The sequence below is a fragment of the Lepisma saccharinum genome, chromosome 9, assembly GCF_977018435.1.
Source record: "Lepisma saccharinum chromosome 9, izLepSacc3.1, whole genome shotgun sequence".
Lineage (NCBI taxonomy): Eukaryota > Metazoa > Arthropoda > Insecta > Zygentoma > Lepismatidae > Lepisma > Lepisma saccharinum.
The window spans coordinates 41,204,463-41,221,921 of record NC_139237.1 but is presented as its reverse complement, the minus strand read 5'-3'; the positions used below and the strand labels follow the sequence as shown (position 1 = coordinate 41,221,921).

General features: G+C 38.0%; 1 protein-coding gene across 7 annotated transcripts in view; it reads left to right on the top strand.

Moving 5' to 3' along the window:
* LOC145992022 (uncharacterized) overlaps positions 1-17,459 on the top strand; it is a 101,307-nt gene that overhangs the window by 45,344 nt on the left and 38,504 nt on the right. The window contains exon 4 of one of the 7 annotated variants that reach the window (XM_083128041.1): positions 12,479-12,723. The exons of 5 other annotated variants lie outside the window; for them this stretch is intronic. In XM_083128041.1, the coding sequence (XP_082984167.1) occupies positions 12,479-12,722 (244 nt within the window). In that variant the 3' untranslated portion in view covers position 12,723. Of the gene's footprint in view, positions 1-12,478; positions 12,724-17,459 lie in introns of those variants that run through there. One more of the 7 variants, XM_083128042.1, reaches the window with a different exon arrangement.

The window sequence follows — 17,459 nt, the reverse complement described above, 5'->3', positions numbered from 1 at the left end:
CTAATGACTTAAATACTCCTTAGGTTGCTTACACACAATGAATAACATGAACAGTGTGGATGAGACTTTTTACAGTGCCAATAAGAAAGCAACAATTGAACATACAATGGCCGGTCAAAACGTAACGAACAATCCACTGTAGCTCGGGAATGGTACTAGAGAAATGAAATTTTGTAGGTAGAACCATTGGTCCTTTGGAAATGTCACTCAATGTATGATCCATGTGCTTCACTAGACTGCAGTCATCTTTGTTTCCATGACACGAATGCATGTTCGTAAAACTCTTGAGGTTTGTTTTTACACCAGTTTTTCACACACACAATGAGCTCTTCATCTCTAAACCGTTTCCCACGCAGATGAGCCTTCAGTCGTCGAAACAGATAGAAATCCGATGGTGCTAGGTCAGGACTGTATGGGGGTTGTGGCACCACTGTCCATCCCAGCTGGCCAATCTTCTGAACTGTCATGATTGCAGCATGTGGTCGTGGGTTATTGTGATGGAACTTGATGTCCGTTGCACGTAACTCTGGCCTCTTTGTTCGTTAATTTGGTGTTGGTTAAGTGGTAAAGGACCAATGCTTCTACCTACAAAATTTCATTTCCCTAGTCCTTACCATTCCCGAGCTACAGTGGATTGTGCGTTACTTTTTGATCAACCTTTGTATGTGTGTTGGAAGGAAAATACTTCCTTACTTCTTAAGCAATCTTAATTGGATATTATACATTCTCTCTCTTTTTGCTTACTGCCTATTTTATCAATACATTTCGAGGGAGCATCTCTACTGTTGTCTTCATGAACAATTATTTTTTTCCAGTGGTGGGGATTTAACCTAGGATAAACCAGTGATTTTACTGCAAATCACGTTCACTACCCAAGCACTCCGCGACGCCCTCCGCAACGCCCCTTGGGATTCAATACAGTGTTTGCTACATTGAAGTTACTCTTTCTGTTTCCTTAAAAGGGGGACCAGATTTGCTTGAATTCTACACTACTGAGATGGTGTATTGGTTTTTGGAACCGGGCTCAATCTCCAACATAGCAAAAATACATGTGAAGATGCTCTCTCTCAAAACATAGTAATGGCACAGAGATTACCAAAAGCAGATGGATATGGCAGGAAAAAATTATGTACTTACTTCTATTTACCATGCTGAGTCAAAAGTTTGTTCCTTTTTTGCACATGGACATTGAGACTGGAGACACAAGGCATGACATCGGACTTATTTGTCAAAGTATAGGCCATTCTGTTGTATAGTCTTCTGCCTACCTTCTGTGAGAACCATGATCCCTTGATGATACCATTCGACTGGTTTCAATGCCAAAAATTTGGCCATCCCTGTTTCCACAGCATCCAGTGTGCTAGAGAGGGAAACAAATGGTAATCGGATGTTGCGAGATCAGGACTGTACGGGGGATGAGGCAACACTTCAATTCCCTCCAAGTCCTGCAGTGCCTGAGTAACAATTCTTGACTGGTGACATGGGGTGTTATCGACCTGCAACAAGGCTCTCTTCTGACACATCAATTCTGGGGTACTTCTGGAGCATAACATCATGGACCTGCTGCAGTAAAGGTTCCCATCGACAGCATGACTGTCTGGTATAAGTTCCCAGAACACTGGACCATCAATATTCCACCATATGCACAACGTGACCTTCTTTTCAAACCGTCCCCTTTGAACAACTGGCATTGCCTCCTGCCGTGGCCACAACCACTGCTTACTTGCCACTGGCAGAATATCGTAGAAAGATCCACTTTTCGTCACCTGTGACAATTCACCGCCTAAACCTGTCGTCCCGTGCATTTTGAAGCAATTGTTGCCAAATGGACACTCGTCGTTCAGCCTGTTGTGTTGTCAACTTGTGGGGAACAAGTCAAGGCCGTTGAGAGACAAAACCCATTTGGTAAAGAGAGGGAACAACCGTGCTTTGGGATGATACAACCTGTTGTATACTGACGCTTGCAGCAGCTGTCATGTGCTGTAGCAGGGCATCTGCATCCATGGCACCCATTCTTCCACATCTAGCTTGTCTTCCACACTCCTGTCCACAGATGAGAACCAATTGAACCATTTCTATGCTGTCCTAATGTTCGCTGTGCCCTCACCTTCCACCACACAAAGTTCCCTCACGGCACTTGCAGCTTTCACCCCTTTTTTTCCCCCAATAATGTTGTAACAAAATATGCACAGCCAATTTGTTAACCTCCATGATGGACCACAGTAATTGGACTGTGCCATATCGAAATATGTTGTGCCTGTGTGAATGTATGTACCAGGTGGCGTGCATGTCACATGCCCACCGCGAGGTGCTCGCTTGGCTTTTCAGGCTTTTTCCCCGGCTTAATTTTTTCCCACGTGAAAAAACAAACGAGCTTTTGACTCAACCTAGTACAAGTAACTTTAGAAAATTTTATTCATTACATCTACTATTTTTTGAGCTTTTGCAAATCACTTTAGATTGATTGTTGTCTCTCATAGCCAGACAGGTTGATTGAGTTAATTTATGTGCAGCTACTTGGTTCATCTCTCTGTCGACCAATTGACATGAGGTAACATACATGCCAGATGCATAAGGATTATTTTTTTCAGCTTTGCTAATTAGTATCCTAAAACTCATTATTTTTATTTGTACACAAGTGATCCAGATTGTCATGGATTAGGTGCGTGAGACTAAGAATGATGTGGCAGATGGTTGTATTAGTATGAAGAAACCACATTGCAAGAGTTTCCCTCAGGATCACTGCCAGCAGCTACAGTGTGTAACCAACAATTCACGATCCACTGAGACCTCCGCAAGGTTCTGGTAGCTTGCAATCGGCATTTTTAATGATCCTGTAATAGAAGAAATAGTATGTAAACAGATAGTCAATGGATAATGTCCAATTAAATTAACTTGCTGATAATATAATACGAGGGTGGTTTGAAAAGTTCTCGGAATGGAATAGAAAGAAACGACTTACAACAGTGATTTTTTTTTATTTTTCAATGTAGTCTCCCTGTACACTTATGCACTTGGTCCAGCGATGTTCCAATGCCTTGATCCCATCTCGAAAATTAGATTCCTCCAGGCCTGTGAAATACGTGGCAACTTCGGCTATTAGTTCTTCCTTTGAAGAGAATCTCCGTCCACCGAGAAAACTTTTGAGTTTGGGGAAAAGATGGAAGTCTGAGGGAGCCAAATCAGGCAAATAAGGCGGATGTGGCAACAATTCGTAACCAAGTTCATGAATTTTTGTCATGGCAACGACACTTGTGTGAGGGCGCACATTGTCCTGATGCAAGATGATTTTCTTTCTTGCAAACCTGGCCTCTTGTCCCGTATCTTATGCTTTAGTTGGTCGAGGAGATTAGCGTAGTATTGTCCCGTAATTGTTTGACCAGTGGGAAGATAATCGATCAACAGAATCCCTTTCGCATCCCAAAACACTGACGCCATTACCTTTCCGGCCGACCGTATTGCCTTTGCTTTCTTTGGTGGTGGTGAATCAACATGTTTCCACTGCTTTGACTGTTGTTTTGTCTCTGGGGTATAGTAGTGGACCCACATTTCATCTGTCGTCACAAACCGGCGCAAAAAATCTGTTTGGTTTCTCTTAAAACGAGTCAAACATTGTTCGGAAATGTCCACTCTGATGCGTTTATGGTCCTGTGTTAAAAGTCGCGGCACCCATCTTGCAGATAATTTTCTCATATCCAATTCAACTGTTAAAATGTGATACGCCCGTTTGGATGACATTCCTATAGCTTCAGCAATTTCACGCACTTTCAGTCGGCGATCCTCCATGACCAATTTATGCACTTTTTCAATAATTTCTGGGGTAGTAGCACATTTTGGGCGGCCACTACGTGGATCATCTTCTAAGCTGTCCCGACCAAATTTAAACTCGTTTGTCCACTTTGTAACAGTTGAATATGAAGGAGCAGAGTCCCCCAGTGTGTTCAGAAAATTGGCATGAATTTCCTTTGCTTTCATACCTTCCTTTACGAAGTACTTAATCACCGCTCGAATCTCGATTTTTTTCCATCTTCACAAAGCACTGCATGGGAACAACTACAAAGTGACGTCCGCACCACAGATCTCTACCCATAACACTGACGCACCACGTGTTTATTAATAAAGGATGGCCTATTACTATGCGGGAACCTCGTTGTCCTAGCACTGACATCTGGTGGTGATTCCGAGAACTTTTCAAACCACCCTCGTACAATTGTTATTAACATTCAGATATACTTTCATCGCTTGCTTGCTAATGCCTACCGCTACAATTATTCTAAGAGAATTGTTAAATGCATTGGTTTAAATTGCTTCCTGACATTGCATATATATTTTACTGTTGTGAATGATTTAATGGAATGTTCATTTTGCTATGTTTAATACTGTTGTACATTTTGCTGCTAGTTCTTTGATTTACAATTTCTGTATTAATGGAAGGTGGTTTGAAATTTTCACGTTGTATTGAAATTATATGTGTATTGGAAATTTTCAATTTATTGATGTTGTATTTCCATGTGAGTTGGAGACAGTATAATCCTAACCACACATTAAACAACATTGCATTCAGACTAAGGAACCATCGAAACTTCAAAGGCCTATAAACTTAGGAATTACAGTGAAGATTTCATATACTGCTGCTGTGGGTTTGTTCATAAACTCAAACACCGTAGTCATTGTCTTCTGACCAACATGTTGACATCACTTTCCAACATGAACCTTACAAATATCTTTGCTGTCAGAAAGTAAAGAAATGGCAAGTGCAATCTGGATAGTTCCTTCTCCATTTACATGATTTTGTTTAAACAAATGAGGTATGTAACAACTCAGGTATATGGAAGTACTTATGAACTAGAACCATAAAACGTAACGTAACATTTGAAGTAAAGCACTTTGGGACTAGCAAAGGTAATTGAATTGGTCACACAAACAACGTTGTAACCAATAGTTTTACCAACATACATTAAATTGGAGAAAATTTGTTTTTGGCTTCTAGAATATAGTAGCAACACATTTTATGAACAAATGGAAGAGAATGAAAATTGAATGAAAATGATCAGATTTGATTTGATTGATTGATTCAGTTTATTTTACTTCGCATTTCCGCCACTTTTTGGCTAATCATGAAGAATGAGGATCAGTGATGATGTAATGAAATTGATGAAAGGACACACAAAGAACACCCATGCCAGGATTCAAACCTCTGACCCCTGGCATGGTCGTGCTGTGTGGTAATCACTCTGCCACGGAGGCAAGTCTAGATTTGCACATGTAAGTTTCGATATTCTATATCCTGCAGGAACTTTCATGGTGGAATTCCAACATAGCAGAGCAAGGAACAAAACACCCATGGATAGAACGAAACTACTATTTACTTTGGCAGCCATCAGGCCTAATTTGCTTACCTAACCACCACTGCATATGCAACCCAACACACAACAAACTGATAACCAAAGCAGGACAATAAAGAAATATTATGAAACAGGTATTGTCCCATTATTTCCAGCTGAATTATTGTCTCTACAAAATGCTCTCAAAAGGGATTTAACAAAAGTTTCATTTTTACATGATTTTGCAAAACTTCTGCGCTAGACGTACAATACAATTCTACCTAACTCTAACTCTCCAGAGGTGTGACAACCTCAGTGGCAGAGTGGTCAAAAGCTTTGATATTTCCTTTGCAAGTACGTGTGTTTTATATACGAGGGTCATTCGGAACTTAACCGCCGTTTGGCTGTAAATAAAAAACCCGCATAGATACAACAAATTTTTACTTTACATTTCATAGGTGCAGCTGTCCTCTATTTTTCAACATAGTCGCCATGTAAATTCAAGCACTTGTCATAGCATTTCACCAACTTACCAATCCCTTCTGCATAAAACTCGGCTGCCTGGGAATTCAACCAACCTGTCACAGCATTTTGAAGATCATCTTTGTCAGCAAAGTGCTGTGCACCAAGCCACTTCTTCATGTGAGTGAACAGATGAAAATCAGAAGGAGCCAAGTCCAGGCTGTAGGGAGGATGATCAAAAACATCCCATTTGAATTGGCGCAAAAGGTCTTGTGTTCACCGAGCAATGGGAGGGCGAGGATTATCATGCACGAATACAACCCCAGATGTCAGCAGACCACGACATTTGTTCTGGATGGCTCTTCTCAGTTTCTGCAAAGTGTTACAGTCAACTTCAGAAGTGATTTTCGTACCACGTTCCATGAATTCGACAAGTAAGATTCCCTTAGAATCCCTAAACACAGTTGCCATAACCTTCCTCGCTGACAAAGTTTGACGGGCTTTCCTCAGCTTGTTTGGAGAACGGGTATGACCCCATACCATTGACTTGTTTTGTCTCAGCATTCACATACGCCACCCAAGTCTCGTCGCCAGTCACTATTCTGTTCAAAAACCCATCCCCTTCCGTGACAGATTTTTTACCCAAGGAAATCTTATCACTCCATGTACCTCGCATTTGGTGGGATGTTCGTTGGCAGCACACATTTTGTGACATTATAACCAGTACATGCACGGCACTACGATGCTCTCACTAGCACAGCTGGAAGCTTTCTGAATCACAGATTGCGTGATGTAACAACGGTTGCGCTCTGCCCACTACTACTAGCACCATGCCACAATGGCGGTTACTTTCCGAATTACCCTCATTGAACTGGCACTGGTTCCACAAAATATTGGAATTGCCATCAAAATCATAGGAATGGGCATCCAGTCTTTTTTGATAGACCAAAGTGTTCAAGAGTATTTTAGTTAGTATCGCATTTCCAAATTTCAATGATAGTACTACTGTGCATTCATTTTGACTCGGGGCCAAAGTAGCACTTGACTGCAGATGCTGGCATTTTCGATCCATAACGTCCCATTTATTTTTATGAATGCAGACAATTATATTTATATTGCATATCAAGTATTAACCTGTGTTATAAGAGTTGTTCAAAGTGGTGGCCAACTAGATTCACACATTCCTGGCATCTTTTAATGAAATTTTGATTGACACACAAAAAGACTTTCTCTTCCGTAATTCTTGTAAGTTATGTTTCTCTTTATCTCAGAACACGTTGCCTAATTGTTTCCCTACCTGGAGCTGCAATGTCAGGGAATTTCTGTGAAAATTGCCCAAAAACATCTCAACATGATTCATTTTTCACATGAGCGTCATACATAAAAATTGCTGACCCCCGTAGCGGAGTGGTTAGCACATGGCGCTACGATGCCAGTGGTCCTGGTTTTGAATCCCAGCATGGGCATGGATATTTGCGAGTGTTCATTTCATCATGTCATCACTCATCTCTATCTTCGCAAATTAGCCAAAAGTGGCACAAGAAGCAAAGAAAAATAAAGCAAATCAATAAATTCATACATAAAAATGATTTTGTTCTAACAAACTTTTGGCTGGCATTTCAATGATCTCTCAATATTATTAATCACACACAAAACATACACTGGAATTTCACAGAAAAATCTAACACTGAAAGAAATGCGATCTATGAGAGACGTAGCGCACTGGACAAATGCATGCACGCACGCGCACACACACACACACACACACACACACACACACACACTCACACTCACTCTCTCTCTCTCTCTCTCTCTCTCTCTCTCTCTCTCTCTCTCTTTTTTTTAAATTAAATAGAGAGCAATTACACTGCTACGCTAAAACAACAGAACTGCACTGATAAGCGAGCTACAATTATGCCTGCAACGTGAGCTTCAGATGCTCTCCCGGCACCGAAATAATCAACTTTTGCATGTCAATGCAATGGCGTTTTCTTTCACACAGTGATCAAGAATACAGCGCTGTAACTGCACTGACAATTTGTGTGTAGTGTTTAACCTGTAAGGATGTGTGTATGGGTAAAAATTATGCAGTCTATTTTGAAATATATTTTTTGATCACTTACAATTATTGTCTGATCTTTTCAATGAACCCTTCCGAGTGCCAGGACCTTGGATTGGCTCTCAGGGCTGTAGAAACACTGCCTGGGTAAATTTCACCCAACATGCACTCATACGTTTCAGTTTAGTATTTCAACATATTATTTTTTCTCATTTTTATCAATTGTGTGATTTAATTAATTCATTTGTTCAAAATTAATAAAATTATATTAATCTATGAAGATATTACTAATTACATGCTTTAAAACAATTAAAATTTGGACTTAACAGGGTAGTTACTCACCGGGAATTTCTTGAATTCTGGAAATTCTGCGTGAATTATTGTCTCCGGGAATTTTGCGAGAATTCTGCTTGAATTTTTCTCCATAAATAAATAAAATAAATGTGAAAAATAAAACAGAATTCTCTCGAACTGTTCACTTTGTTACTGTCCTTTGTAGAGCAATCTGACAGACGGAAGATTATTGCAAGATACGATTTCTTGAAGATGATTTGAGTTTGAAATTCTTACACAATTAACAATTTTTTGCAGGTGAAATAAATAAATGTGAAAAATAAAACAGAATTCTCTCGAACTGTTCACTTTGTTACTGTCCTTTGTAGAGCAATCTGACAGACGGAAGATTATTGCAAGATACGATTTCTTGAAGATGATTTGAGTTTGAAATTCTTACACAATTAACAATTTTTTGCAGGTTAGAATATATACCACAACATTTCTGTAACTTGTGTTTGTAGATGTATTTCGAGTCTGAGTATGTGAAATGGCAAATGTAAACTAAGGACCTCAAATTAAATATTTTAAATATACCATTTAATTAAATTAAGTTAGAATTTTTGGATACGTTGGAATCACACAGACACTTCATATTGTGTGTGGATATCAGTGGCACAACCACAGTGGGGCTGGGTGGCATTGCTCGCCCCCAAACCTTGAATTGATATAAATTCTAAGGAGGGCAAGGGGCAAACATTGATGGCCAAGGGAACCTGCAGAGGGCACAGAGGTGCAATTATCCCCCTCGATTTTAAATTTTATGCAAATAAAAATACATTTCATAAAATGTTCTCGCTTCGCTCGCAATACCTGCTTTTCATAGTCTCGTGAAGTTCGGAGCCGTAGCTAGGGCACTGGCCGCCAAACAATCTAAATGATATAAGTTGTAAAAGAGAGAATGTCATGGCGCCTCGTGAAATTATTTGCGCCCTATTAAATCAATATTGTTTTCAGTTTTCAAAAAAATGGATTGAACATTTTCTTGTTTGCTTCACTTGCAATATGATTGTTTTCTGTAATGCACTGTAAATTACCGGAGAGAGAAATAAGACTTCTCTGGATGGATTTTGTCTTAAATGCATGAACAATTATTTGGAGGAAAAGATGCATGCACATTTGAGAGACAATTTATATAATTTTTGCTGTTGGTTTGTTATGAGGTGAATGAATTGATTATGTAATGAATATAAATAATAGTTATATTATAACACAATTTAGTGTTGGCATGTATTTTCTTATTTTACATCACTCCATTTTGAATATATGTAAAACATATGTTGTACATGAAAGTTATACATGTTATATGTACAGAAATAATAATATTCGGAATGCATTTATCATGCATTTCTGTCATTCAAAAATTCAGTTTGTGTACTTGTTTTCCATTATTAATTAATGTGAAATTGAACCTTTTTTTAAAAAAAATATGTTTAAAATCGTTTGTTCCAACACAAATGCTTTAACACCGACTTCTACCACCTTTTTGTGTAATTTACCACGATGATAACGTCTTTGACACTACTACTACTACTAATAATAATAATAATAGTCATAATAATGTCATTATTATTATTATTGGTACGTTTATCCTAGTACTTGCCCCCTTCCCCCTTTCAGACAAAAGTTTGTGGTTGCGCTCTGGTGCATGTGTGTGAGTGTTGAGAGACGGTAATACGCAAGGTTGAAATAGAGAAAAAATCTGCTTGTTGCCTTGAATTTTTTTGAAAATTGCCTTGAAAACCTGTAATTATACTTGAATTTTATCATGGTCCTAGAGTAGCCACTCTGCTTAAGAATCTGTGTATTTTTTACCCAGCACACGACCTTACGTTATGGCAGAAAATGCTCTTCTTAAGTCTTTTCATTCTAATTTTTTCTCAACTTTCTCTTTGCGTAATGAAAAAATGTTCAAACTTAATAAAATTAGGTTAATCATTGAAGATATTATTATTTACATTCTGTGAAACAATTACAATTCAGACTTACGAAGCAATTTTCTTCTGGGTATTTTTTTACCTAGCATGCTGACAATGGCAAGAAAACAGCATGCGAACAGAACAAATATGTCAATCTAAATTTCATAAAAAGATGCCGGGAATGTGTGAATGCAGTTGACCACCAATTTGAATAACTCTCATAACACAGGCTAGTACTCATTATGCAATGTAAATACAATTGTCTGCATACTAAAGATATGTGCGTTAAAATAAGCGGGACATTACAGATCAAAAATGCCGCCATCTGCGCTATGTCTCCTCACCCTATCTCGACCCTGAACCAAAATGAATGCACTGTACTTAACTTTGCATTAACCTTGATAAATTCAGAACTAGAGGACAGAACATGCTTTGCTGTGTTGTTTTAAACTTGTGCATCTGAAGTTACAACGAGAAAACATACACTGCACTGAACAGATGTGATACTTGTGTAAACAGTTGGATGTCCTGACTGTGTTACAAATTAGTGGTAATACATTCATTCCTTTTGGAAGCTTGGACACATATTGAACATTTCCAATGTTAATGAACCTTTGAGAGTTTTCGTGTACATTGCATATGTTACAGAAGAACTTGTGTGAAAATTTGATAATAAAACCTCTGAAATATGGTCTGAGGTTTAGGAGATATGTGGTGGGGCAAAGAGATGCAAGTCATCAGTGTGTGGATTATACATTTTCCTTCTTTATACACTTAATTTTCCAATTCCTGACACAGCAGAATATTTATCCAGATTTTACATTTTCCCACATTTTAAGTTCTTTAACCAAAAAAAAAAACCGAAGAAAATTTTCTGTGAACAATCTCTAACTTGAAACGCAGTTGTGATGTTTTATTATTTTTTTTAACCTTTCGGGATGCACGCTTATTTCACTTCCGCGAGCAGTCGTGTGTTGTACTTCTTACAATGTATGCTTTTACAAGTTTAATTTATCTTGTATTTCTTGACTACATTTTTTATGTTATTACATTGATATTTATTTTTTTATTATAAATTGTTTTAATTTATTTTGCTGGGTGAGATTATTTTATTAATTTTAGAGGCACAGTACACAGTGGTTCTGATCCCACTTTAAACTGTATATCCAGTCTCGATTAGCTTATGTGTGCATAAAGTGGACTTAAAACACCAGTTTTAATATTCTATTTTATTATTTTATATCAGCGACAAGTTTTTTTTAAGAATACAAATGAATTTACCATCCACACACTATAAGCTAATGTTTTGTTTCTGGACATGCTGCTTCTTGAGAATGTTATGCTCAATATTTTCTTCACTCAGGACACTCACTTTCATCTAAATCACTAATTACGCCTACATCGTTCTCCTCGCCTGAAGGTTCTTGAAGAAATCGTCCTATTTCACTTGTATCTAATCCATGTGACATGTTGAATAAAACAAAATCTCTCACAATAAGTGTGACAACCAAGAATAAAATACTACGGGAGAAAGCGCATGTTGTAAAAAGTACAACATTCACTGACGTTCAGTGTTCGAAACCTTATTTGCCACTAAAAACCCGTTAGGGGAGTTACTTGAACTTATGGAAGTGGTAGAGTAGAGTCAAAGCAAGGAATAGACATGGGTGTCACATTGCAATGATAAAAAAAACCTTTGTTATTAACAAAAGAGCAGTGCTGTTGTAAAATTTACAACGGCGCTCATCCCGGAAGGTTAAGAGGTACAATTTGTTTACCTTGGTTTTAGAAGGTAGAGTTTTGGATTTCCTTTCTAAAAGAAACCCTACTGCAGTCATTGATGACATGTTTAAAATACTTGAAAACGTGAATGCACCATTCATATTCCTCGTTTGAATAGTTGCAATTTTATATTGGATCAGTAATTAATATGGTACTTTGACATCTGTATCGATATCAGCAAAATTTTCATACCACTACATTATGTACTATTTTTATAGACTACGTTAGCAACAGGGCTCTTTTACTGCAGGAATGCTGAAACACACACCCCAAACTTTTATTGTCCCTGCAGCAAAAAAATCAACAAGTTGATCTCCCACCCTGTGTAACTATTATCAGCACCAATTTGGAATCATCTATTTTTTTTAACCTATTTCTTGGGAAATTTCTGTTTGCTTTTTACTAATTTAAATTGGAAAAATATATTAAATAATTACTTCAAAGTAATGTTTAGTAAATTTTATATTGGTACTTTATCCATATCAGTACAGTTCATCCTTTGTTACAATTTCAGATTAACTTTAAATATGTTCCCAAATAAATTAAATTAACTTGTATGGAATAAGTGTATTTGTATAGCAAAGATCATTTCTTTTCAGCTCTCACGATTCATCAGATACACAGAATGCTAGATCAAGAAAGATTTGCTCTTGGTGTTCAAAAAGTTTTCGGGACATGTATGGTCTTCAGAGACATGTGCAAACACACACTGGAGAAAGACCCTTTTCCTGCCACATATGTTCAAAGACCTTCAGCCAGAAGTATCACTTGAAGCGCCACTTCCATGTGCATGTGCGGCATATGTTCTTTGCATCTTCCGGGGAAGTTCATCCACACGAATAAGTTCTAGACACTTTGTGCGTGCGTGCGTGCGTGCGTGCGTGCGTGCGTGCGTGCGTGCGTGCGTGCGTGCGTGCGTGCGTGCGTGCGTGCGTGCGTGCGTGCGTGCGTGCGTGCGTGCGTGCGTGCGTGCGTGCGTGCGTGCGTGCGTGCGTGCGTGCGTGCGTGCGTGCGTGCGTGCGTGCGTGCGTGCGTGCGTGCGTGCGTGCGTGCGTGCGTGCGTGCGTGCGTGCGTGCGTGCGTGCGTGCGTGCGTGCGTGCGTGCGTGCGTGCGTGCGTGCGTGCGTGCGTGCGTGCGTGCGTGCGTGCGTGCGTGCGTGCGTGCGTGCGTGCGTGCGTGCGTGCGTGCGTGCGTGCGTGCGTGCGTGCGTGCGTGCGTGCGTGCGTGCGTGCGTCCGTGCGTGCGTCCGTCCGTCCGTCCGTCCGTCCGTCCGTCCGTCCGTCCGTCCGTCCGTCCGTCCGTCCGTCCGTCCGTCCGTCCGTCCGTCCGTCCGTCCGTCCGTCCGTCCGTCCGTCCGTCCGTCCGTCCGTCCGTCCGTCCGTCCGTCCGTCCTCTACCAACATAGCCATATTAACCATAGCCAGAGAACATAAATATGAGAAAGTGTGAATTTAACTTAAATGTCATGAAACAGTTAGAGATATATTTTTGTAAATAAATATTGTAGTTGATATCTGTAATGTATGGAATAAACATATTTTGAAACTATTATCGAACTGTTTAACTGTGAAATTTATAGAGTTTTTATGTAAGTTGTTGAAGCACAGGCCTTCCGAAAATCAATGGTCGGGTTTACTGAAATTATTGTGAAAGATATGTTTCATGGTATATGTTGAATGTTGTTTTATTTGGTTCAGTTAGTCAAACTGTATCTACAGTAAGCAAACTGATGGTTTAATAATGAAACACATTCTGAACAGTATTCCCATGCCTAGTAAGTTTCAATATGTACACCGTCGACAGAATGATGCACGTCATAATGAAACTCAGTTTCAGCCCACTCTCAAGGAAGACCATATGGTCTACATTTCGATTTTTTTCCATTGTAAACCATGGTCTTGTCATGACCCCATCGGAAGAAATCTAATGGAGTGAGGTGTGGACTTCTTTCGGGTAATGGGACCCTTTCTTCTGATCTACCTCACTGGCAAGCAAACATGTAGTTCATGTTGAACATGAGCCTCAAGCCTGATGCTCCATCTAGATTAAAGAGGCCTTAAATGTGGTAGTTCAATGTCCAATATTCGTAGTATGTTCATAGCAAATTCAACCCTTCTTGGCTTCTCATGGCTTGGCATCATGCAACAAATAAATTTTGTGGGCATGCACCTTAACCTCTTTTGTATACTGTCATACACAGTCGATTGAGGAAAGTCCGAGTGCTGACTACAGCATGTGAAGATTTTCCTTTCTCTACACTACCCATCTTCCAGAACTGCTCAAACTATCAGCGGATATTGTTCCCCTCCAGTGGTTTTGATACTGGCATCTACATTTATTTTCAATCAGAATCACAGATTTATGTTTTGTCAGCCATAGGATATAAGCAGCTTTCTCCTGTGCAGTGCACATCACACTACAATACACAAATTAACACTACAACATCCTACTGGATAGTATACAATGCCTACTGAAGTTGTTCTACTTTCTTTTCTTATTTCCCACGCTGTTGTGCAGAAACTGTTGATAGTGGATGTTTTGTTTGTAATATTATTAATGATAATAGTGGTACAATAGTAATAATTGTTTAATCAACTTTTAGTGCATACCATGTAACATATCTCACATTAATGTCACAAAACCTCGCCATTCATTCTCAAAAACCCTGTAAAGATAAAGCAAGTGCATATCTTGTCGTATAAGCCTTAATATTAATGTTCATTGTAATCAAATATTTTTTATATATCTTATAGGAATGTCCAATTATTAAATTGATAGTGATTAATGACCAGTAATGACATCCAATATGCACTTAGTTCATTGATCATTGGCCAAATTACTGTAATTTTTTTGATTTGACATTTATATAAAACACTACAAAGTTTACAAAAGTGCCATTTCATTACGTTTCTTTTATGTGAAACAGTAACATTTGATTTTTTTAATTGGCCAAGAAATGCATCATACTTATGTGTTTCACAAGAAATCGTGTAGAGCAATGATTCAGATAGGGCATGTCTCTGGAACTGTTTTTCAAATAATGATTTGTCTTTGTGGGGGGAATAGAATAAACAAAACAATCCTTATTTTAAATATTCTATGCACTTAAATTTGAAAATATTTTATTTGGCATACTTCTTTGTGAAATTTTTACTGATATTGATAAAGTACCAATACATTTTTTTTACACCATAAACTGATAAGTGTTTGCTTAGACATATTCTGCTCCTTAGTTAATTTGTTTGACCAGAAATATGTAGGTACATATTTAACATATTATGTTTAAAGCAGTACAGATGAAACTGACATTTATTTTCACAACAAAAAGAATGAAGCCATGTAGTTGTTGCAATTTGTTTCTAGAAATATGTTGGTCAGTGACTTTACAGCTATGCTGACATGCTTTATCAGCTGATAAACTACACTTTACAATTAATTGATGTCATCTCTACTATAAATAATGAAGCTAGTGTTAATTGTGTGTTGTTTTTTTTGTTTGTTTTTTACCTTTTCAGAATCTGTATCAAATGTAAAATTAGGTATGATTAATTCCTTGATATTCAATTGTAAAAATTGTTGTTCTCTCTGATCATTCCCTAGATAGAGAAAGTTGAAGTTCTTTTATGTTTTTTATTTGACCAAAACACACAACATACAAAATTACATTACCAGAACATCGTAGTTTCGTGTAGGAGTCCATGGTGGGAGCTCCAAAACTTTGGGTGTTGACCCAGCATCATAAGGACAACTGGGAGCGACTTGAAAGCAATAGTAGTGAACTCCAGTCTCCAATGCCAGTATGCGGCAGTGATGGGACAGGATATGCCGACCACGTGTCACCCAAGGAAAAGTGATTAGCAGGCCTTTGGTCCTGAAAGTTCTGTTGCACAATGATATTTAGTTGAGTTCATAATTTTTTTACAGAGTAAACTTCAATACATTATCTTTCCATCTCATGTTCTCTACAATGTATCTACAAGCACCAAATGTTCAAACGTGAATTTTTATACAGTATTAACAATGGCAAAATTAGGAACAAATTTTAGTATGAATTTGTATCATCACCTCTCTATGCTAATGAACATTTTCTCACACTCACTCACTCTCTCTCTTTTACTCACTCACGCACGCAGTCTCTCCCTCTCTCACTCACTCACTCTCAGACACACAGAGAGAGAGAGAGAGTTTTAACTCCTTTTTTCTATCATATCTTTTGTATGCTTGACAGTTTCACAAGCAGATGAAACCTTCAACTTTTTTTAACCAAAGATCCACCTCATTTTTCTCGGTACTGCTTTTAAACAGTGCATTGGGAAGCAGGTTTTATAAAGTTTTCTGCATTTATTAATGCTAAAGAAATTGGAAGACCACATCAATGGAAGTTTTCATAAGAAGTCATTTGCATCTAAAGAAGATGTTTGAGCTGAGGTAAGAAGCATTATTGTAGTGTTAATGTTTTAATGGTGTTTTTAAAATGGGTTACATATGTTTAATACCATGAGGGGTGACCTATATTACACGTGTACACAAACTCCTTTTTGTATTACTTTCTGATAAACTCAACTAAATTGAAGAATGTGAGGATAAATTAGAAAACATGTAATGAGTGGTATTTTAACTCTGAAGAATGAAAAGTGGGCAGTTTCGCTCCTTACTTATGCTGTTTTAAAAGTTTTCACAGCAAAACCGTATATGATTCAACACTGGCATGGTTGACAATGAAACAGTTATCAAGTGCAATGTGGAGGAATATAAATATAATTGAACTGAAAGTCTAACCTATTCAACCAATATAAATTCCTAACACTGTATATATGTGACACAGTACATATATACGTGAACCATGGAACTATTCTTGTTTATGTCTTTAAAGAGTAGACTGTTGTCTGTTGTTAATGATGTTTCCTTTTAACCTTTCTTAAAACCCATGGTGTGTATATGTAATTATTACAGAATATTGTTAAGAGTTTAATATTTCTTTTATGAATGATGTGCCTTCTGTGGTCCAATGAATCAATTATCCTAAGTTTTTTTTTTTGTACAAGAAATATTTATTGTCAGCAGAAATAAAAGGTTTGAAATTAGTATGTTGGCCTATGTATGAAATTCTTCTACAAGAATGACTTCATTTTGTATAACTATTTCACTTTTACAATCTTAAAGATTGATATTTTTTTTTAATAAATGTGTGTTAATACCTGAATATTTGTAACACAAGAATGCATATGTGTCATTATTGTTGAAATACATTTTGAAGGGAACTGAAGTTGAAAAACTTAAATGCAGGAAATGTAAAATCTGGGAACATACAATTTAGGCTCCACTGTATTGTGGGCTGGCAGCCATAAACATTCTACAATCATACACACAAGAATATTTTTTTCTGGATTGCCGGAAAAGTTTGTGGGTACATTCTTCTTATTCTCAATACTTCCAACAGTTGTGAAGCTGCACATATGTTTATGCAAGAAGATATCCCTGAATATTTCCAAGCAGATCTGATTTTTTTTTTTTTAGGTTTTGTAATATTGATGAGGTTGTGTTGTTGAAAAAGTTGTTTCTGAAAGAAACCAAGCCTC